At 40.5% G+C, this 22,966-nt stretch overlaps 3 protein-coding genes across 11 annotated transcripts; 2 read left to right on the top strand and 1 right to left on the bottom strand.

The window, feature by feature from the left end:
* Positions 1-49: 49 nt before the first annotated feature.
* On the bottom strand, positions 50-8,598 carry LOC103456592 (centrosome and spindle pole-associated protein 1). Of its 8 annotated transcripts, none has more exons than XM_081601965.1 (24): positions 7,915-8,598; positions 7,750-7,838; positions 7,546-7,640; positions 7,349-7,426; positions 7,001-7,102; positions 6,570-6,922; positions 6,362-6,439; positions 5,929-6,023; positions 5,742-5,848; positions 5,478-5,537; positions 5,125-5,390; positions 4,932-5,032; positions 3,619-3,704; positions 3,361-3,508; positions 3,058-3,141; positions 2,917-2,975; positions 2,638-2,781; positions 2,443-2,547; positions 2,254-2,352; positions 1,967-2,074; positions 1,822-1,882; positions 1,513-1,635; positions 1,177-1,304; positions 50-457 (listed from the first exon to the last, which is right to left on the bottom strand). In XM_081601965.1, the coding sequence occupies exons 2-22, from the start codon at positions 7,799-7,801 to the stop codon at positions 1,514-1,516; spliced, it is 2,403 nt and encodes an 800-aa protein (XP_081458091.1). In that variant the 5' UTR covers positions 7,802-7,838; positions 7,915-8,598; the 3' UTR covers positions 50-457; positions 1,177-1,304; position 1,513. The 8 variants fall into 8 exon arrangements, with proteins under 8 accessions (XP_081458091.1, XP_081458093.1, XP_081458092.1 ...); XM_081601967.1 differs by having other exon boundaries at positions 1,513-1,632; XM_081601966.1 differs by having other exon boundaries at positions 5,125-5,387.
* A 181-nt stretch (positions 8,599-8,779) lies between these two features.
* Positions 8,780-13,876, top strand: cops5 (COP9 signalosome subunit 5). Its single transcript, XM_008396237.3, has 8 exons — positions 8,780-9,058; positions 9,525-9,759; positions 10,576-10,704; positions 11,558-11,623; positions 11,745-11,830; positions 11,920-12,031; positions 12,750-12,898; positions 13,650-13,876. Exons 1-8 carry the CDS (start codon positions 8,922-8,924, stop codon positions 13,744-13,746), a joined length of 1,011 nt encoding a protein of 336 aa, XP_008394459.1. The 5' UTR covers positions 8,780-8,921; the 3' UTR covers positions 13,747-13,876.
* Positions 13,877-16,514: 2,638 nt separating this feature from the next.
* ppp1r42 (protein phosphatase 1, regulatory subunit 42) lies at positions 16,515-22,379 on the top strand. Of its 2 annotated transcripts, none has more exons than XM_008396239.3 (8): positions 16,515-16,653; positions 17,826-18,021; positions 18,110-18,276; positions 18,379-18,517; positions 18,956-19,072; positions 21,276-21,393; positions 21,534-21,668; positions 21,978-22,379. In XM_008396239.3, the coding sequence occupies exons 2-8, from the start codon at positions 17,890-17,892 to the stop codon at positions 22,145-22,147; spliced, it is 978 nt and encodes a 325-aa protein (XP_008394461.1). In that variant the 5' UTR covers positions 16,515-16,653; positions 17,826-17,889; the 3' UTR covers positions 22,148-22,379. The 2 variants fall into 2 exon arrangements, with proteins under 2 accessions (XP_008394461.1, XP_008394462.1); XM_008396240.3 differs by lacking the exon at positions 16,515-16,653 and adding an exon at positions 16,675-16,826.
* Positions 22,380-22,966: the final 587 nt, after the last annotated feature.

Below are 22,966 nucleotides of genomic sequence, written 5' to 3'. Positions count from 1 at the left end.
TGAAGAATCGGTGAGTTTTAACTTTGCCAATAATCAGTCGCGGTTCAGGTTTAGTTTAAAAGTGCATTTTAATGCATGAATTTAAAAAAAATGCTATAAGAATATACAGACGTTTTACGATTATCTTGCATTTACTATGTAGTTAGACTTTGGTTGCAGTTTTAATTATTTTTTTTTATGTCCCCATGAGTTTCCTTATCTGCAGCTATGGAAACATTAAGATTGTAAGTGACAGTAAATGGAAACACCCTGTGGAGTCCAACTCATGGGGAACTGGATGATGTGGCGTTTCTGCCAGGGCGAAGCATCCAGCCTGCATCCCGAGTTTCTAATTTGTTTTGTTTTTGTTTATTCTGTTGGATCTGAGCCGGGCTTCAGCCAGGTTTCTGTCCTCGGAGACGGATCCTCCATGTCGTCGCTGCAGCTCATGCGCTTGTCCGGCTCACGTTTTGTGGGGCTGCACAGTAAAAGAAAAGTTGAATGTGCAGATTAAAAGAAAAATAAATATATATTCATCTGTTTAGGAAAACTTTTAAAGAACGAGAAACAGATTTTTACTGCCTGGCCTGGTTGCTATCTCCACCCTGCAGCTGATGAGACCAGCAGACTCCCTGTATCACCACCAGCTGCTGAGTGGAGCCATGAGCTGCTGTTGGCTGCCGTTTCTCTGGCAAAGACACAAAGTGCTAAGCTGACCCTTCGACTGCTGGAGGAGAACACTGGAGGGTGCAGGAAGCAGCTCTTCCTTTATCCCCCCCCCCTATCTGGTTGGAAAACTGCTACCAGTGTCTTGGAAAATAAACATATCTGAACGGATTTTCTGATGAAACGGGTCAAAGACTTGTCTTTCTTTCCTCTAGCGAGACAGTAACTCTGCCTTCTGGGAGAATGGATGCTTCATTCTTGCGAGCGAACTTGACTTTCTGGATTACACCAATGAATGGCATCTTTAACAGCTTCATTTCATAGCATGCAGTCATAAGTAGTATTTTATTCTCAGTTTGCAGAGTTAAAACTGTTGGATCTCGTAGAAATGAGAAGCAAGTGTTCGGCTAAAGGGACGTATCGAACTGAAAAGCCTCTGGAAAGTGGGTAGTGAGGAAATCAAGGTTCAGGTTTGCTGCCCTTAATTCTATAAGAAGTCAATTTAGGCATCGATACTGCAAATACAAGTACCTCTAAGGAAGTTGAAGTCCCATGAGTTTTTCTTTTCAGGAAATCCAGGACCAAGGGAAGGACCCATAGTTAATACTTCAGCAGATTTGACGCTTGCAGATTCGAAAGCCTCGGCTCTGGATCGTCTTCTATATGTGAGTGAAATAGATTTGATAAATTTTGAGGAAAAAAAAACTTAGTATGCATGGTTTTAGGAAAGTTGCAAAAGAAATTAGAAATTACAACTTGTCAATGCCTGGGTCAAGTTCTTTAATCCATTCAGAGAACAAAAGCATTACTGTATTTTAATGAGACAGAGGCAGGTTTGAATATCTAGTATCGGCTATCTGATCGTACTTCAATGCTTGTGCAGGTGAGGGTTGTGAGCCTCCTCCTTCAGCTGAAGCTCCAGCTGTCTCTGTTCTCTCCTCAGAAACTTGCGGAGGGTCGACAGCTCTCGGATCACTTCCTGTTGACCTGCTGGAGGACACAGTAACTCAGGATTAAAAACATGAGGGATGATGTGCAATTCTAGTGCGACTTAAAAAGTTGTACACCCTTAAACTGTTGCCACATCCTCAAAAGATCCATTAATATCTGACAAAATGTGAAACCAATTTCCTACGGGTTTGAATATTTGTATCCAGGTGTTCATATCAGACTCACCAGGTGTCGAAGGCTTCCTCTCAGGAACAGATTGGCTGCTTGGCGCTAATACAATACGCTCCTGGCAAAAAAAAAATTATTTGTAAGTTCAGTACAATAAATTGATGACTTTGAAAATATTGGTGTGCAATGCTAACTGACTTACAATTCTTGAAGTAGGTGAGCTCATGTCAGATGACGGACTTGGTGAGAGACTCGTTTGCTTCCTCTGCAAAGTTGGGACAGGAGGAGAAGGCTCCCTCTGCAAAAACAACTGAAAACACACAGTCCATCTTTGACGATTTGTTTAATAAAACCCAAAATGTACACGTTTAGTGTCGTTTCTGCCTGAGGATCAAACCTTCACCCCAGTCTCACGTCTTTTATATATATATTTAAATATGTATATATATATTATTTATGATTACTACACTTTCCCGGTTGCTAACTTACAGTCCCTGGAGTAAGCGGTCCCAAAGCAGATGAGGGACTTGCTGTCACAGCATTTGTACGCTTCCTGTGCCACGTTGGGAAGGACTGAGATTCCCGTCTCTGTAAAAAAACAAAAACAAAACAGTCAATCTTTGATGATCTGTGCCAAATCTATCAACAGATTTCCTTTTTCCCATAAACATCTGGTACCTCATTTTGACGGACACTCTGATGTGCATTGTGATGTTTCTGCTCTTGGCCGAGAACCTTCTCGATGTCATGAGTTTCAGCTTTGTTGCTCTGTTTGCCTTTGCTCTGGGGAGAGAAAAACAGGTGTCTCTCTAACGAATGCGGAGTGAGAATGAAGCCGGTGTGACACCGTGTGAGGCCCCCCGCCCCCCTCACCCTCATCTCATTTTCTCGCCTCTTCTCCTCCTCGTACTGCTGTTGTATGCGGACCCTCTCCATCGCCAGCTTCTTCTCCTCGTCCTCCTCGGCAATCCGAACACGCTCTTGCTCCTCTGCCTTTTTTCTCTTCCTCTCCTCGATCTGTTTGAATGAATTGACAGGCTGGTGAAATAAAACCGACGCAGTCACTTTCATAATTAAAAGTTTTCCAAAGGGAAAGCTTGCTCCGCTGGGCTTAATGCATGCATTAAGTCCCTGTAATCCTCTCTAACCTACCTGTTGTCTCAGTTCCTCTGTGTACCTGTCCTGCTGCAGAGGCGACGGATAACTCGACTCTACAACATTAGGCAAGACATGAGAACGTTGAAAAAAAATGGAGAAACAGCCAAAACCTGACAGAGGTGATTAAGCAGAGACCTTGCAGAGAAATTGGAGACTCTAGCTCTGCTCCCAGAGAGGTCATCCTCTTATTATTAAAGCTGCGCATTTGATACAGGTCACCTGGAAACGGAGACGGAAAATGAACAAATGAAGAGTTCCACACCGAAATGTTCAGCTAAGGTTTACGTTGCAAGACAAGCAAAGAAGAAAAAGAACTCAACTCAGATCTAATTTTAATTAGATTAAAATTAAGGATCAGCAGGTACACTAAATTCTGACTTACTAATGTGTAAAGCAAAACTTGTAGAAAGAAGAAGCTTCAAGTTGCAGTCGACTTACTGACAAGGTTTCCGTGTTTGTCTCTAATCGGAGCTCCTCCTCCGCCTTTTCCCCAGGGGTCGTACACCACCGGCTCACCCTCCTGCAGAGCAGCCTCTCTCCTCTTCTTCTCTTTCTCTCTTTTTGTGCAGCCTTCTTTTTCTGTAACCTGAACAGAGAACGCCCGGATGTTCTGTCCCAGTCACCGGTGCTGTGCTATGTAATAAACGCACGTTTTGTTTTGTTTTGTTTCTTCTTTGAGATACAGTAATTATTGACCTGCTGTCTCGGTGCCTCTCTGTAGCTCTCGGTGCTCTCGCTCCGTTGGGAAATCTCACATGTCTCCTTCTGCTGAGCTCCTCCATCTGTGAAGATGATTCAAGATAAGATACGACTAACTAAAGTAGCGTAACAATTTTGCGAGTTGTTACTAAGTTATTGCTGGTAATATTACTCTAATATCAAGGTTTGTTTTAATATAAAGTGAAAAAAGTGAAAAAGTGTTAAGTATTTCTAAACACAACCTGCTTTATAAATAGAGAACAGTCTGGTTTTATGTCAATAACAGTAGACAAATGACCTTTTTAAACATTACTTCCTGCATCATGCAAAACTATCTATACTCCTTGATTTTTTTTTCATGCTTTCATGCTACAAATAATAACTTAAATGTATTTTATTAGGATTTTGGTGGCAGATCAACACAAACTAGTGCATGACAATAAAGCAGAAAGAAAAGGACGTATAGTTTTCCAATGTTCTTTACAATAAAAAAATCGACAATAAAAAAAATAAATCTGAAAAGTACGGTGTGCATTTCTCTGATACCTGATACCTCTAATAAAGCTAAGCAACTCCTACCTTCAAGGTCATTAAATAGTTTGACTGTACGTAATTTAATCTCAGAATAAAGTCTCCTGTTTTTGGAAGCTGTTGCTGAACTGGAGAGCTCCTTCTGTGGCATCCCAGGTGGACAAAAATGCGTTAGCACAGATCCTTCCTTACAGCAGCTGCTGTGTTAGGGTTCATAATCATCACTGCTCCAAACGTAAACGCGGTAAGTGTTGTACCTGCTTGCCTTATTTGTACAATTTTTTCCTTTTCCTCAAAGTGATCTGTTGTTTTTGAACAGACCATCCCCATGGTGAAACATGGTGGTGGCAGCATGTTGCTGTGTTGGGGAGGTTCCTCAGCAGGGATGGGGGAAATGAATAGAGGGCAATATTTGATGAAAACTTGTTAGAGCACGTAAAAGACTTGAGCCTCCAAGTCTCCTTGCAACAGAACAAAAAGAAATGCATCAATAATTTTTGTTCAACTTCACAACCCATTATTGTGTTGGTCACACTCATAAAATCTCAACAAAATACGTTGTAAGGTGACAAAATGTGGAAAAAAAAATCAAGATTGATGCATAGTTTTGCAGGTTATTGTAATTAAAACAGGAAAACTGAGGGCTGTGCGCTGTGACAATCCATTAGAGTATCGAATACTGTAAAAAACTGACTTTAAGACACCGTGACAAACACACCAATCATCACACCGACACGACATCACATGCATGACTGAATGATGTGACTGTGATACTTTACTCAGGTATTGGTTAGAATAAGGATCCTGCTTTCTGGGTCCTTCATACCAGCTTGCGTCACCATTGGAAACTACATGAGATCCAGGAGGAACAACAGGAACCCTGCAAAAACACACACACACACACACACAAAATGTGTTCACTTTGGTATTCATTTTACTCGTATATAATGAAATAAAGCAACTGCTAGCTACCATGGGATGGCCACCTGCCCTTGCATGCCAGGGAAGGTGTTGTAATAATTAAACGGCGGGACCGCTTGCACCACTCCCATCCCACACGGAGGCAGTGTGTTCCCTGGCAGCTGGTTGAAGTTTGGGCCAAAGTTCGTCAGGGGATTCTGTCCAAGAGTTCTGGGTCGTGAGCTTTCAAAGAGGCTGTCATATTTAGGATCAAACCCCGGGGAATCAGAAACGTCCCGTTCCAAGCTCCGGTGCTGATGAGACGCAGCGCCAATCTGCTGTTTGAGAAATAATACATGGTGACTGAATAATTAGTCAACCTGAAGGGAATGTTTTAGCTTTTTCTACAAACGCAGTCCGTCTACCTCTTTCTCAGGAGTTGTAGCTTCAGCGGCACCGAGCTTCAGCACAGATTGCTTCTCCCTGATAGCAAAAGGTATTTAGAAACCGTCACATGTTGATACTGAGTTCACTATGCATCCACTTAACCCTAAAATGCTCCCAGACACACAAGCAGCATATAAATTCTTCTTATTCTTTCTTCTTTTCTTTTTTTTTAGATAATCTCCTGCGTTTGATTGAATTCACTTTTACTAGGAGTGGTGTAGAGGATTAAATTATAACTCCCTTGTTAAAAACCTTTTCTTGTTTCTCTGCTGCTCTGCCATTTGTCTAAGCAGTTCCTGCTTGTACTGCTCCTTCTTCATTTGAACAACGCTCCATTCCTCGACTGCCCCTGCATTGACGACAGATGATCCATCAGCAACACATCCATCAACGGATGTCCCTTGAAGCACTAGTAACAGTGGACCTTACCGATCATTAGTCCAGTTGCGAGCTCTTTCTCATCTTTGTTGGCAGTGGGTGTAGATTTTGCTGTTGTCTTCAGGTTCTGTGGTGTTTGACTAATGCTGAGCAAAGACGTACAAATTACGACTTGCTTAAGCTGATGAGCGTTTACCATTTTTATAAGGTGGCGTTTTATTGGCTACGAAGGTTTGCGAAGTGTGTTTTTGATGCCACAATGTCGGAAAAACCAACCTGTGCGTCACAGGAGCAGAAGGTAATAAGCCAGCAACAGCTTGAAGTGGTTACCTTATTATTATAATGATTTAAGTTGCTTTTTTTTTGTATTTTGTCGTGCTTTATTTCTTGGACAGTGACAATAAAAGGAATTCTGATTTTGATTTTACTTGAAAGTAAAACATTTTTGGACCTCAAGCAGTCAACAGAAGTCGAGGTTGCTTACTCCGCCTTCCAGATGCCGTCGCTGCTGTTTTGGTCTCGGATGGCAAGGGCCTCCATTTCCTTTGTGCCTCGCATATCTCTGCCATAAGCCCATGCAAAACAAAGTGAATTCAGTCAAGATGCTATGAACCAATCCCCAATGAAACCCAGTTGAAGTTCAAAGTCATTTTTAACAATAAAAAAAAAAGGAAAAAAAAAAAAAGCTGCACCTCCTCTGTTTATGCTCAGGGGTTCCCCATTCCTCTTTGCACTCCTGCTCATTCGTGCTTCTGCCTCGCCTCCTCCGGCGTATGAAGTCACACTCCTCCTCGTCCTCCTCTGTGTTCAGCTCCTCCTCGGAGCTGTACATCTTCTTCGGTTGATGGACCTCCCATCTCCTTCGCCTCCAGCAGGGACTCTGGGTGTCTGGGCTTCTTCTGTAGTCTCCTGCCTCGGTCAGAGTGGCAGCATTTTTCATGGATACTGGACTCTCCCTCTGACGGGGCGGAGTGCTTGTCTGGGAACTCATGAAGGACGGAGCAGAGCCGGGACTAGTTATGCTTACAGCAGATTGATGTTCTGGCTGAAAATGATAAATTATGTGGAAATGATGTCACATTTCTTAAGGTTGGCACTTAAGGATGTATTTCTCTACTCATACCTTAGGGGTAACCGGATGTGCTCCCTTCTTTGCCCTTCTGTTTTGAGCTTGCTCCTGGAGGAAAAGGTTGTATCCTCTCTGTCTCTCTTCTCTCAGTCGTTCCTATGACAAATTGAAAGAAAAACATACTCAGTGCTTTTATTTAAACGTCTTCATACCACTGAGGTTTTTTTTTTCACATTTTGGTTTTGTTACAACTACTAAATGTATTGCTGTGTTCTGGACATGTGCTTACATGTCATATTTCAGAACAAAGTAGTAAATAAATATCAAGAGGCAAGACAAAGAAGCTTTTAACATTTTTTTTTCCAAGTGAAAACAAGAAAAATGTACAGAACAATCACCCACCCTTACTGATACCTTCTCCTCAATAGGTAAGGAGAGACCCTGTTGCTCCCCAGGCACATGACTTTTACAATCCTTTTTCTAAAGAAAGCAGAACCAAACAAAACAGTCATTTGAATCCACATGAGCTTAGCAAGAACGGTAAGGAGTTGTAAGCATTTTTGAAAGGCTTATTTGATAAGCAGAGAAAATGATCAGACCTTGGCAGCATAATCTTTGTACTCCAGCTGCAGCTCCAGCAGCAGCTTCTGCTTCTTCTTTTCATAATCTCTTCCCAGAGCAGCTATTCCTGAATCTGGAAAATACATCTTATGTAGCTCTATGCTAGGCTACTGTAAAAAAAAAAAAAAAAAAACATACTGCAATTAGTACAGCTTGAACACTTTCAGAGACTTGCATAGTACCTGTGTCAAGATTGTGGGTTGTTTCCTGAGCTGTTGACGCGGATGGAGGCATACTGGAGACTTATTTATTGCGCAACATCAGTTTTTGACTGTATAAGACAAACACAAACTAAGTATTCAACACTGTTTGAGTATATTTCAAAGCCGCTGTTATGAAGCACATACCTCGGTTTGTTTGTCTGGGTGGTCTGTCTGTTCCTGCGTCATTGTAGTCGGGAAATGTCCCGCTGTCGTTTATAAACACTGAAGAAATCAGTCTTTCTTTATAATAGTCAGATAAAACTAGCGTCTTAGCTTTAAAAAGTCGTTAGTCCGTTTGATAAACGCAAATGAGAAATCCGCTTTATCGAGGCACAATGGATGAAGCGTTGCGCGTTGCTACAGGCAACCATGACACGATGTCCCGACAGACTCAGTGCAGTTACCAGCAAGAAACCGTAAACAAAACAAAAATTAGGCTAAAATAAAATAAAAACAAAAAGTAACCAGGCATTTTAAAAAAAAACTATACGCTATTATTGTCGAAAAACAGAGAAAATGTGTTTTTTATATAATTGTTTTGTTCATTTTCACCTTTCTCGTGGACTTTATGGAGTAAAGATGCTAACCGCCCCTCGCCATATTTTCTCCATTAACGCATGCACATAGTGACAATAAAAACACAGCTGTTTATTAAAGTAATGCTGACAGAGTCAAAGGGATTAAAAGGATAATAGTTGACAAATTTGAGGAAAATATTTTACTTTTCGAGATATGAATGAAACCGCCGCTAGATGGCAGTGTCTCCTCAACAGTCGGTTGCGGTCTTCTATGGACTATACCATCTGTTGGTGATGATTGTAATTTAAGAAGAGTAATCCATGCACTAGTTATTATAACTCGTAGTAAATCACATAAATATCTTAAATATTACGTTTTTAAATAAAAAATTATATCACCGATTTATTAACTGCAGATTGCCGAAGCGCTAAGACCAAAGGTCAACATTTTTTCGTATTGGCATGTTGGTTTCGTCCAACTGTCATGGCTTCCTGAGCGAGTGGATGCTAGGCCCCAGCAATCTCTGGAAAAACACCAGTTTTCGCCTTTTATTTGAGGAGGAATTTGTGTTTTGTTTTTTTGTTTTTTTTTAAATACACATCAGGTGTCGTGATTGGCCGTTAAATTTCACCATGGCCGGGAGCAGCACGGCTCAGAAAACATGGGAGCTCTCCAACAGAATGCAAGAGGTGCAGAGCATCGATGAAATTTACAAGTATGACAAAAAGCAACAGCAGGAAATCCTCGCCGCGAAGCCATGGACGAAGGAGTATGTTTGACTGTGTTGTCTGTTTTTGCTGAGCATTTGTGTAAATCGATGTTTGGGCTTCTTTGTGTGGTATTTATTCTGTTAGTTCTGGTAAAAAAAAAAAAAAGAAAGCTTAGCTAGTTAAAAGCTAACATGCTGGTTGTCCACTGTAGCAGCAGTTCGTTGTTTGTTTACAAAGGTCTACATTTGAGTTGTGGCTTCAGTAAACATATTCTGAGGCAAGAGATCGCCTAGATCTGGAGTCATAATCATATTTATCTCACTTTACAGAAAACATTGTACATGGAACGAGCATTTTTGTAGCCATTTATCTCCAAAGTGTGTATGCGAATCTATACACAAGTATGTGATTATGGTTATAAAATGAGAGTACGACTTAGAGAAGTGATGCATTAAATCGGATTTACTGCAAAAACAGTTTAAATAGATAAAGTTCTTATTTGTGGTTGATTATTTGTCTCTCCAGTCACCACTACTTCAAGTACTGCAAGATCTCAGCTCTGGCCCTGCTGAAGATGGTGATGCACGCCCGCTCCGGTGGAAACCTGGAGGTGATGGGTCTCATGCTGGGGAAGGTGGACGGAGAAACCATGATCATTATGGACAGCTTTGCGCTGCCAGTGGAGGGGACAGAAACCAGAGTCAATGCCCAGGCTGCAGCCTATGAATACATGGCCGCCTACATCGAAAATGCCAAACAGGTGAGAAACTGGCAGGTTTGAAAAAGTAAAACTTTCTGTGGATTGCTACCTGATTTTTCTGTGAATTTGTTATTGTGATTCAAGAATAGTTTAGTAAGTCACTTCTTGATCAGAGCGCTTTGTCTTAGTTTGAACAGCAACCAAACTATAAAATAAGCCGCTACAAGGTAAAACTTGCCTTTAATAAACCCAACAGCTTACAGACTTTTTTTTTTTACAGCAGTTTATACTTGTGTTTTAGAAAAGCTAACATGATGGAGTTACCACTCTTTCACTATCAACCTTTGTAAATGGTTAATATGTTAATACTATAAACTTAATTCTAAAGTTCTCTATCCTATTCCCAGGTGTGACATTTCTAGTTAACAGGCTAATTATTCCTATCTTATCTGTCCCAGAAGGTTTGTGTTTTTAAAATGTTCTTGTACCTTAGAGTTATTGAAAAAGCTGTAAAAGAAATTCTCCCAAGTAAAACATTAAGAACAATTCAAACGTCAATATTCAGTACTTCTAGTCAGTCAGCAGGATGTTGGTAATTATAAGAATATATTTTTCAATCATCCCCCCACCACCCAAATAAATCAGTGATTTCTCTCTCATAGATTTTGCAAATTTATTTCTGTAAGTTGAAACTTTTGAATGGTGAAAAACCAAAATAAACCCCTAAACTACCAATGATTATGCCAAGGTAGACTTTTTTTTTTTTTTTTTGTCTGACGTCATTTTTAATCAAAGACCATGTTTAAGTATTGTCTTGCCATCAGTATTGCTGTAAGTTTAACTTTTCAACATTATGCATGCAATCTGTTGTGTTAGGTCGGTCGGTTGGAAAATGCTATTGGCTGGTACCACAGTCACCCAGGCTACGGATGCTGGCTGTCTGGCATAGACGTCAGCACTCAGATGCTCAACCAGCAGTTTCAGGAACCTTTTGTGGCGGTTGTGGTAAGGCAGAAATATAAAAAAAACAAAAAACTTTTATTTACATACTGTCTTTATAAAGTCATTGAAAAGCTGTACATTTATTTATCTTAATTTTACAATTTAGGTCTTAAATATTTCATTAAAAGGTCTTGAAATATATTGACTTCGGTCTTAAATTTGTACATTTGATGATTTGCAGCTCAAGACGCAGGAAGGCAAAAAGCCCTCTCACATCAGACTTTCAGCTTTCCCTGCAAAAGCGCTCTTGCAGCTCAGTCTGTTTTATTGTATTTTAAGCAATTAAAGTCAAAGTTTTCATACGTTCCACTTTATGAAACTTTCTTCAGAAGAAAGTTTATATCAAAAAGACTTGACTATAAAAGATTGATTCTAATTGTTTGGTATTGCCAAAATACACAAATTTCCGATTTAGAAAAGTGAATTTTACTTACTTAAATAATGGAGTGGGTCATATATAAACTAAAAAGTGACTAAATAAGCTGCAGATTTTAATTTTAAGTTGCTTATACAGGTCTTAAATTCAAATTATCTTTGTATTAACTTTTAAGTCCCTAAAACATTCAGAATCCCTGATTTAAAAAAAAAACGCAACATGAGTAACTGAGATTTATTTATGTTTGAGTGCAACTTTGTAAGTTGCGCTGTACATTTTGTTGTTGTTGTTGTTGCAAACATATCCTTTGTACACCTCATTTGGTACAGCAGCACTTAAATGCTGGCGGCGTCGTATAATGAAGTGTGTATTTTCAGCACACTGACAGCCAGAGTGGGAGGCTCTTGGGGTCCAGATTTGAGCGGTCCCAAGAGGATCGCACGACCTCTGACTTTGTTTCCCCCCCCCTTTCTACTGTAGATCGACCCCACTCGGACTATTTCTGCAGGGAAGGTCAACCTCGGTGCCTTTAGGACATACCCAAAGGTAAAGCAAAGACGTTTCCTGTTTAAATTTTTATTTATTTTAGTAGTTTATTTTTTTAATTATTATTATTATTATTATTTATATTGTTCATAAATGTAAATAATCGACCTTGAATTTTCAGGGTTACAAACCTCCAGATGAGGGGCCGTCAGAATATCAGACAATCCCTCTGAACAAGATAGAGGATTTCGGTGTGCACTGTAAACAGTGAGTACATTTACGTTTAAAATGTCGCTCTTGCATTCTGATCCTGCCCCTCGCGGCTCATATTTTTTCCTCACACGTATCCTATTTAGGTATTACGCCCTGGAGGTGACTTACTTCAAGTCTTCCCTTGATAGAAAGCTCCTGGAACTCCTCTGGAACAAATACTGGGTCAATACCTTAAGTTCTTCCAGCCTGCTGACGGTATGTAAGCAACTTCAAGAATCAAAATGCGCTCTAATTGTTTGGCATTTTGATTTATGGTTAATTATTAGACTATAACTCATTTGGACATGTGGTCGCCAGCTTGTGATGTTGTGATTTATTGCCGCATATTAGCCAAGTCCCCGTGTTTGTTGGCTTTAGTAATAAGCTGTATGTGAACTTTTTAACACAGTTTAGAAGTAAAGTTGGACGAGATTCTTTCCACCCATCCCCCCACCCGTCCTCTGCAGTTTGGTCTGAATATTGAAAACCCATCATGCCAATTTGCATTATGGCTGTTGTAACTCTGTCCTGCGCTCCTCTAAATACCTTCAACAGACATCAGGCTTGTCCAAGCGGGGAGCTCTTTGACGTTGTGGAGGAAGATGAATTGACTAGATGTCAAGAACAAGCTGCTCCGCGGGGGACAGGCTTTGTCAGTTGCTACACTGTCCCCCTCGTCAGGGGCCCCACCCCGAGTCATTGTGTTTTAATTACCTTCTCCACTATAAACACGGCCTCACCTTAAGCAAACGTTTCGCCGACGTTCAGTCATTCACCGCGGCTCGCGAAGTGTTTTCAGCAGCTTGTTGGGCAGATTAGTTGCCTGTTCTTTATGTGGAAAAATATGTTGTCTGGGTTTTTTTTTTTTTTTGGCAAATTGTGCATGGGTTGGTTTCTTTGTGTGTAAGTGAATGTTTGTGTGCTGGACGCTCAGAACTCGGACTACACCACGGGCCAGGTGTTCGACCTGTCGGAGAAGCTGGAGCAGTCGGAGGCCCAGCTGGGCAGAGGCAGCTTCATGCTCGGCCTCGACACGCATGACAGGAAGTCCGAGGACAAGCTGGCCAAAGCGACGCGAGACAGGTGGATATCTTTTTATTTTAAAAAGAAATCCGTCGCACTTTTGCTTTGAACCACTTTATGTTTGACTTAACTGCCTACTTTACCTTGCAAATGTAGTCAAACTCGTAACATAAGCTGTACAGTAATGGAGATGGTTTCTGGTGTGTTTCTTAACTATTTGAAAGTAAAATTATGAAAGTTATAGTGAAGTTATTGGAGAATTTCAATTGATACTTCTGTAGAAATTTTGTTTTCACATTACTGGAAATCTTTAAAAAGCAACCCCACAGTACTGTGTTGCCACCACCTATGTTAGTCTTATGTTTTCAAAAAGTTTAGATTTTGTCTTAGTAAGTAGGTGACTTCTGCAGGCAACTGGGTGCACATTCTGGTTCATTTGGATCTAACACAGTGTAATGGATTGAAAAAGAAAATGCATTCCTCATTATGCTGATTTTTATATGTAAAATGTCAAAAACAATGCATCCTTTTCCTTACGTTGACTATATTTTTTCACGGCCTATTACTTAAAGTCAAGTTGTTTGATAAGCTGGAATAATTTTAAACTCCATACATCTGCTTTTTAAAATATTTAAACAGTTATAAACATTATATATTTGTTCTGCAACTAAACAATATATTTTTTATGGAAGTCTATGGAGCGATTCTCATGCAGATGTAACGTCTCTGTAATGCCTCCCTCTATTTTTTAAATTTTTTTTCCTTGCCGCTGCGACTGCTATCCTTCATTTTTCACTCTGCTTTGTTTCAGCTGCAAGACGACCATAGAGGCAATTCACGGCCTGATGTCCCAAGTCATTAAAGATAAACTCTTCAATCAAATCAACACGTCCAGCAATCAACACTGAAACACAATTTTATCTCGAAATAATTTCTTGTGCATGGCTGGTTGTATTCCTGCTTAGATTACCACCGTTTTTGTTTGAGAGGGTTTTTGTTGAACAAAACTGCAGTAAAAAGAAAATAAAATATTGAAGGGACCATCCTGCGTGAACATATTTTTATGTGATCTGTTGCGTTGCAGCTGGCAAAGTGGATCATTTGAATAATGTAGTTAAGGCAAACATTACTGTCCAAATACTCTAAATACGCGGTGTGTATTTAGGCTTCTAAATGAAACATGTTTTAGGGCAAATCCCTCTCCAGCAAAACATTTAAATAACCCTCTGTGGTCACATTTGGCTCCCACCGCGTCGCAGCATTACATAACCGAATGACGAACTCCAGCTCCTGCACAGGCTCAGCGGGGATCGCCTTGCCCTGCCTGGGACGTCCCTGCGGGGGCTCACACGCTCCGCGCCGCTCGGCCCTCGGCGGCAGACGCGCCGGCGAAGCCGCCGGCTGCGGTGGAGGCGGTGATGCAGCGCAGAGGCACGGGCCGCGCACACAGGAGTCCATTCACCCCGGCGTGTCTGCTCTTCATCGAGGCGAACGTCCACCGAGTCTGCCTCTTTTTCCCCACTTGACAGCTGTTTTGACTTGCGTCCGTGTCGCGTCTTGTTTTTCGGGTATTGTAATGGTTTAATGTGCGTTTGTAACGTCGTGTGTTGCAGAGGAGAGAATCCCGGCGGGGCCTCGGAGGAGATGCCTGGTGTTTCTCATGCGCGTTTGCTGTGGCACAACTGCTTGTAATGATTTTCTCGAACTATTATCTAAGTTGATCTTCAGGTTCACGGTAGAAAAATTGAACCCTGCTATATTGAATTTAATTATGAATGTAAACTCGTTAAATAAGGTTTCTGCAAAAAACCCACTGATTAGCTCATGCTTTTGCCAGATATGTAAATGAATTGTGTGGATGTCTGTCCCAGTGCTGATGAAGTATTTAAAATATGCACGGCTAATGTTGTTTTCCCTTATTCCCCATTCCTCATTATTTTAGATTCATCGAAACATACTGAACTTGTTCAGTGTGTAAACATAATGATTATCTCCAGATGGACATTTGCATGCATGACTAAAATTGCATTAGGAAAAGCCAAAAAAATCCATTAGCCATATATATATATTGTTTTCTTTGTATTTTAACTCCACAGTACGTCCCTATTCCTTCAAAGGGTGAATGTATTAAACGTTTGACACTGCCATGAGTGCAGATGATTAATGAGATTAGCAGCTATCGATTACGGACACCGAAAGAAGGTCCTGTAGTTCAAATGTCCCAGGTAAGATGTTGAGATGTTTAGTTTGGGCTGGTGACGAATTAAGCGGCAGCGATGTGTGTGAAGATGGAGAACGCAGCCCAAAAATGTGGAGGTACAGAACACTTCCTCTCCGCCATGTGCTCCTGCATAAGTAGAGGGCGGTCCCTCCCTCAGGAAGCTCAGGTCAAGGCACGATGTAGATTAACAATGCAGGGGTCACTGCATGTGGTGGGTTCCTGACTCGGTGTGTTTTACTGAAATATTATCTCTGTAATGTAGCAATAACAGGGAAATGTAAACTGCAAAACAGTTACTTAAAAATAAAAAGTTTTAAGTAGCTCCACCTGTGTATAATGCTGGTAGATTATAAAAATATAACTATTCGTTGCTAAACTCACATTTGCCAAACCAATAATCCCACTTTGTCCGTTCCACTGTAGCTTTTCCTCACACTATTCAGTATAAAAGAAAAATTGTGTTTTAAACTATTCCTTTTTAATACAATCTAAAAAGTGTTAATTGTTTTTGTGAAACAACAATTTACCTTAACACCCATAAATAATAAAACTTTAAAAGCAAAATCAATACTATGGAAATCAATTTATTAGTTCTTGGAGGGAGTATTTTGTGTGTAAACTCATCTATTTCAAACTAGCTGCTCTGGAAAAGGCCTCAAAGGTTTCTTGGTGAACAGACAGGTCAAAGAGAATAATATAGAGATATTGAAGCAGTTTTAGGTCATAAAACAATATACAAAGGTCAAAGAGCATTAATAGGAGTGAGGCACCTGAGAGGCCCTTATTAACTCCGGAGATCAACAGCTCGGGTAGGAGAGTCTGCTGATAGGACAACTACTAGATAAAGCCAAAATGCAATGCAAAAATCAAAATATGGTGAACTGAGCCTCTATTATATATGCCACATCGTGTGGCTGTCATGCTGTGGGAGGGCTTTTCTACAGCAGGGTCAGGGAAGCTGGTCAGATTTGGTAGAAAGATAGATGGAGCTATAAGTATTGACCTCTCATTGGAAGAACACCTGTAAGAGGACGCAAAGATCGCTTCAGACTGGAGTGGAGTTTCCAGTAGGACCCCAGATATACTGATATAATTTGAAATCAATAGCTCAGGTAAAGTCCAAACCTGAATCCTATTGGCAAATCAATAACTTAGAAGTTGCTATTCACAGACACTCCAATCAATCGGTCTAAGCTTTTTTTGCAGAGAAGAATGAGTAAAAACAAGTGTTTAGATGTCTATAAGGATATGATGCCTAATAGACTTGAAGCTAAGAAGTTATACAAAGTACAGGGAAGTGAATTGCACGCAACTTTTTCAGCTTTTCATCTAAAATGCCTTTTGATCTTAATAATACAAATTAACGTAACAAAATGTTTAAATGATGTAGCTTTGTATTTAAGGGCTTATTTCCAATTAAAGTCTTAAAATTAAAAAAAAAGAAAAAAAAGCAACCATTTCCGCCGTATTCTGTAGATTCCGGTTGCTATTGTTGCGTTGTTTCCATAGCAACCACGTGCTAGTAGCAAACAAACTTTGTTTGCGACGGACTTTCTAACTTCTCCGAAGCTGCTTCATTTCCATAAATCTCAAGGTATTTGCTGACCTCGACCGGAAGGAGAAATTTGTTAGTTTTTTACTCCTTTTTGTGAGGAGGCATTGCTTTAAATGTTTTTGTTATTCAATTCAATTCATACTAAACGTGTCGTGGTGCGCTTTTAATGCAGCTTTAAATTAAAATTTCACCTCACCTTACCTTATTTAAAGGTAAGCTATGAGTTTTGCACGTCATTTATGAGAAAGGCGAGAAATAAAAGCTCTCGCTGTGTTTTTTCGATTCGGTAACTTGTCTAGTTGGCTGTTATATTTGATTGATTTAAGGATTTGTCCAGAATTGGACAAGAACGGAAAGAGAAGGTATACAGAAAAATATTTATATTTCCAAAATTTATTCCATGGACTTTTGAGATGAAATGTGTTTCAGATATTTTCAAGAATTTAATGTTATTTGGTTTCATTTTGTCCCTTATTTGTTACCGTAGAATGCATTTTGTGTTGCGTTAACGTTCTTAATATTGTCAATTGTTTTCATTTGTTAATTTGTATGTTGTCTTAAAGTGGGTTATGTGCAACTTCTCCTTATATCTTAAGATTTTTTTTTATTTATTTAATCTCTTTCACATCCCTTTTTAAATCAAATTATATTTGTTTACAATTATTAGATTTTTAGTATATCATATGTCTCTGATATCACCAGGACCTCCCTGCACTTTTTGGGCCCTCGGGCGTGTGCCTAAAGGCCAGTGTAGCAATCTGTCAGTAGCCACACATGCTGACAGCTGTTTATTTAGCAGGTGGAGAGGTGATATATAGTAAAACCTATTCCACAAGCAATGTAAAATCAAAGTGCAAAATTTAATACCTTGGTGTAAGGTCAAGCTCATAAAAAGTCCCTTGGGATCCGAACACAAGGAAGCAGAGGAAGCAGTTCAGACTGCACATAGAGGGGGGTCACTATGGTTACAACACAAACTAAGGGGTCACCAAAGCATTTGCCCTCTTAGAAAACGTTTGCCTCTTTGAGTATGGTGAAGTGTTTTTTTTTTCTCACAAGTTACTTTTAATTATAAATTTGCAACAAAAATAGATATTTAGATATCTGATTTTTTTTTTTATGTAAATACTGAAGCTATTTATAACTAATAGACAGTTTTTACGAGGAATTTGTTTGTTATTTCAGCTAATCTGTGTTTTTCTTATAAACAGCTCAGGTCAGCGCTGTGGGCTCTGCGATTGACTGAAGAAGGACCCTTTCTGAAGCCAAGACAACATGGCATGTCTGACCGTAGATCTCATCGCAAAATCTGGAAAACACTTCAAAAAGAGAAGAGGCATCTCTCTTCTGCATTACCTGAAGACCCTCACCCATCTCCACTTTTCCAACAGGAACATTGAGGAGATTGTGAGTATAGCCGACGCCATCACTAATCCTCCGCTTCTGTTTGTTTCCCCAGCTATTCGTTTTAAGTTACTTTTGAATTTTCTTTTAGGGAGATCTGTCCATGTGCAGGAACCTCACCGTGCTTTACCTGTTTGAGAATCGCCTAACAAAGATTTGCAGCCTGGACTTTGCCTCCAACCTCACCCATCTGTACCTGCAGAACAACAACATCACTCACATGGATAATCTCTCCAACCTGAAGAAACTCTCCAAACTGTGAGCGCAGACGCTATTACATGGATTTACATTCTGTGTCGTGTTCTCAGTTTGAGCTTGAAGGCAATGTAGGGGATTTTCCTGCTCGTATTATTTTTCCAGGTATCTGAGTAGGAACAGAATCTCAGTGGTGGAGGGTTTGGAGGAGCTCAGCGGACTCAAAGAGCTTCATTTGGAGAATCAGCAGCTGGAATCAGGGGACCAGTTGCTCTTTGACCCTATGAGTATCCTCGCTCTTGCTGTATGACCTGCATTTCACATTGCGCGGTGCAGAAATAGCCACAAAGTTTGCTCCTTTTTTAATGAGTGTCTTTTTTTAACATTGATACCAAAGAGGTTTCTGTTAATCCTGGTTGTTTAGACATCTTAAATAAATAACTGTGAGTCTCTGCAAACTCTGGAAGCTAATACTAATACATATTTAGCACCAGCAGTAGTTCTGATATATAAATGGCAACAAATCTAGATGCTTCAGAAAACTTATTGTCACGAATCTATGTGATTTTCCAACACATACAGTAACCTTCCAATGTGTTTCTTTTAAGAAAAGCTTTAATTGCATGTCACTTTCAATCTTTCTGACTTATATATAACTGCAGGATGATTTAACTTCGAACGTGTTTTAATGCATCAGTAATATGAACTCCTCTCTCCCCACTGACAAGATTTCTTTGCGCAGGAATCTCTTTGTGTGCTGAATATTAATAACAATAACATTGAGGACATCAAAGACCTGTCGGTGCTGAAGGAACTCGAGCATTTTTCCGCCACTAAGAACAAGCTGCTTCATATCGACGTAAGTCTTCGATTGTTCATTCTGTCACCTCAACTGTTGGGAGATTATCTGGTAGACCAAAGCCGAGAGAGGCGTGAATGTGAAGTGTAAGAAAAGTTCATGATTTAATTTTATTTATTTTACATCTTCGTAGAGACATTTTTGCTCAATCTTCTTTTAAAAAAAAAACAAAAAACCTCCAGGTAAACCAAACTGAATGGAGAACACAGACTCACGGAATAGAAATTGGATTTGATTAGGCCATTCCAACAAGCGGACATCCTGTATCCACTCATAACGCGGGAATGTCCCAAACTAATCCTAATTTTAACACATCTGATTCAAATGGTCAAGTTGCCTCCTTCATTTCGTTTTTCCTCACATCTTCAGATAACCTCTGTCCAGATTCCTTGCTCCTTCTAGAGAAAAACATCCCCATAGCATGATGCTGCCCACACCGTGATTCACTCTGGGGATTGTGTGTTTAAGATTATATCCTCTACATAGCATTTGGCAAACTTTCAACACAGCTACTTATGACTTTCTTGCAAAAATGGCTTCAAATCTTCAAGTACTCACAAAGCAGCTGGATTCATACTATCTTAATCACAAGGAGATTCTGTTTTTTTTTTCTTCTTTTGAATGCAAGTGCTTGCTCTGAATTTTATATAGGGGAATCAGAGGGAAGGGAGCCACCTTCATGCAAACCGTCACCGCCTGTCACATAAAATCTATAGCACGTAGCACGTTGGGGTGTAAAATCCTTTGCATGACATGATAGGAAAGTATGCAGACGACGTGTATTAAAATCACATTCATTAGCTGACGAAATTGACTCTGTTATTGCTCGGCAGCTTTCTGCAGCGGTGTGTGAAATGATATGGAGAGCAGGGATGTAGGGAACCAAATCCTGCAAAAACCCTACCAGAGGTTTCCAGCCTGCTCGACGCGCAAAGGATCAAAATTATGCAGCAAATCAGCAAGCTGCTCCCCGGAGACTTTTCTCACTGACAGCTTTTAACAAGCACAAGTTTCTCTCTTTCCTTGAAAGGCTGGGGTTTTTATTTTCTTCTTCCCAACCCCGAGGATCCAGTGTTTGATATCCTGAACTCAGAGAGAATCACTTAATGAAGATTTGTCTAATACGGTGAAACCCAGAATTGATTTGCAAACCAAAGAGGCCGATTTAAAAACTCCACAATTCTGACAGCACTTTGCAGGCATTTTATAACCGACTTATCCTTCTTTAATGCAAATAAGCTCCTGTTTTTGACCATCGACGCAGGTAACTCTAGTGTACGTGTCACTCCCAGCAGATATTTCCTATAATTTATGCAACCCGTCTATCTTCTATTGATCCTGCAAAGACAGCTCTCTAAAGGATCAATTTCTTTTTCTGCAACATTTGGTGAAAATCCCGAGGAAACATTATGGATTTTTTAAAAATAGATTATGACAGCCAGTCAGCCGGGGTGACAAATGGGGAGCCTCTTCGGAGGCTGTTAGCCGCGCGCGGGGCAGAGAGGACAGAGGAATCGAAGTGCTGGTCAAACGCCGGGTTCATAACTGGGCCCGTCAAGCTTAGCGAGTCTCCAGCCTGCGTTGCTCCACACGCCCCCGCGCTGGGGGGCAATTTGGCGCTGGGCTCCTCTTCAGCGAGGACCTTCTGAGTGACGGCCCTGACACGATCATTTATCAAAACCTGGGAGCGCACGGTGCTCAAGGGGTCCCCTCTGAACTGATTGCAGCACGGGCTGGAAAAGTGGAAGCGCTTTGGCCAAGACAGGAAGGCAATGAACAATCAGAGCGTGTCCAGAGAGTATTCATATTTCCAGGCTTGGATTAATGTGCCTTTAGATAAACATACAACTGCAGGCAAGTCGCTGGAGGAGCCAGCCTTGCATCGCCCCCAGGAGAAAACTTGGAGTTACATGACACCGGCGACACTGTTTATTAAAACAGACTGATGTGTTGTTTATGCCTTTTTCTATTGGCCCTTGTACCTCACACTAACCTTCACTCTTACCGCTTCTTTGGCGCTTAATCATGCGTTTGTCTCTGATTTGCCATCCTGCTGCAGACAAAGCGTTAATTTGTTCAAAGTAAAGTCGAAACGATTTCCTCTTTAGTTTCCAGGCGTCACAGTAAAGACGCCGATACTCCCATTTGAATCAGGAGTGATTAAAACAAAGCACCTTAATTTGATATTTTTTCTGCTTTGAAGGAGCTGGAGGACGTGTTCGAGCTCTGGTCGAAGCTGCTCATATTGGATTTGAGTGGAAATCCTGTGTGTAAACAACGAAAGTACAGAGATCGCCTTATAGTTGCGTGCCAAAAACTCGGTAAGTGTTATTAATTGTCCTCTTGAGCAACAGAAATACACTTAAATGCTTTAGTCTAGCTGTTTTAATATTTTTTAAAAAATCAGACGTACAAAAAATGGTAAATGCTTTCTTTTTCAATTATATGTTTGTTTGCACAGGCACTCTTGATGGTAAAGACATTAACGATATAACCAGGCAATTCCTTGTTAACTGGAAAGCAGCAAAAGAAAGCAAAAAGAGAACAAAAAAGAATAAAATGTTGAGTTGGGCCGTGGATGTTCATCCTCCCACAAGTGAGTCCCGCCTTATCTTATTGAATCAATTACTATTGTATTGGATTTCTGGGGGGTTAGGGGTTTAATCAGTCTGATTTTTTTATTTTTTGTCAGATTTTGATGTAAAAAATTTTTTTTCTTTTGTGGTTCCAATCCAAAGCAATCTCCCTAATCCACACTGTTCACGTTCTTTACGATTCAGAAAACAGAGAAACCCAAATGAAAGTTGCACATTAGACCCTCTGAGTCATCTTTACTTTCTTTATCCTGCATGTGTTCGGACACGTCAGAATTTCTCCAGTGCATGTGAGCTTGTTTGTGTTGCAGACGGCTTTGAGGTCGCAGAGTCAGAGTCAAGTCAGAGTTCACATCCTCTTCGGTTCCACCGGCCCGACGACATGTACAGCGGGGAGCTACAGGAGCCTCATCGGTCCTTTATGCCGGTTGAAAGCCAGCCTATAAGTCCATTTTCTGAGGTCATCAGTCTGAAGTCCTGAGAATCCCTGCTATCTTCAGATTCCAACACGGCGCGGCCCTGTTTTGTCTAATCACCTTTCATCTTTAAGCCAGATATTCTGTAGCTGAAGTGGATGAACTTCATGGTATATCCTCTAACGATTTGATTTCACCAGCTGACTGAATTAATGACCTGGGAAAGAGTAATGAGTAAAACAGCAGTTTTATCTTCTAGATTTTTAGTTTCTGTACAAATAAATCATTTGCAACTCACGCTGTTTCTTGCATTGCGTGTATTTTTTTTCTTCTCTCGCTCTCTCTCTCTCTTCAAAATGCTTTTTAGTTAAATGAGTGAGCCATTGGATGAAATGTGGCACAATCTAAATGATCCGCCTGCCCTATTATTACAAGTCCTAAGCTAACAACACATGCTTCTATTCAAACAAGTCTGATGAATGATCTGAAACAATGAGGATGTATTTATTGTCATCTGAACGGCGTTTTAGGAGCCACGTGGCCGGGTAACCCCTGTAAGATGCGGGGTAATTAGGGGAACAAGCTTACTTAACCTTTTAAAAGTCCAACTCATAATTAGTGGCCCGGAGCAGCGCTGTTACCCCATCCTTATAAAAACAACGTTTATTGAGGCCAGTCTGAGAATATACATAATATGAATAATTCCTTTCATTAATTCGCCGACATCTCCGTTTGGAGCCCGGGAAATCCGAGTGATTAATTTATGAGTCTTGCAAGAATTTCCTAAAGGCCCGCCTGTTGATTGCAGCGCCGGACTTTATTTATTAGTCGTTCCAATGAGCTTGCAACTCAAGACAGCCTGGCAATTCGTCAAAAAAAAAAAA

Source organism: Poecilia reticulata, chromosome 20, assembly GCF_904066995.2.
Source record: "Poecilia reticulata chromosome 20, P_reticulata-male-v2, whole genome shotgun sequence".
Classification (NCBI taxonomy): domain Eukaryota; kingdom Metazoa; phylum Chordata; class Actinopteri; order Cyprinodontiformes; family Poeciliidae; genus Poecilia; species Poecilia reticulata.
This window is presented reverse-complemented; position numbering and strand designations above follow the sequence as displayed.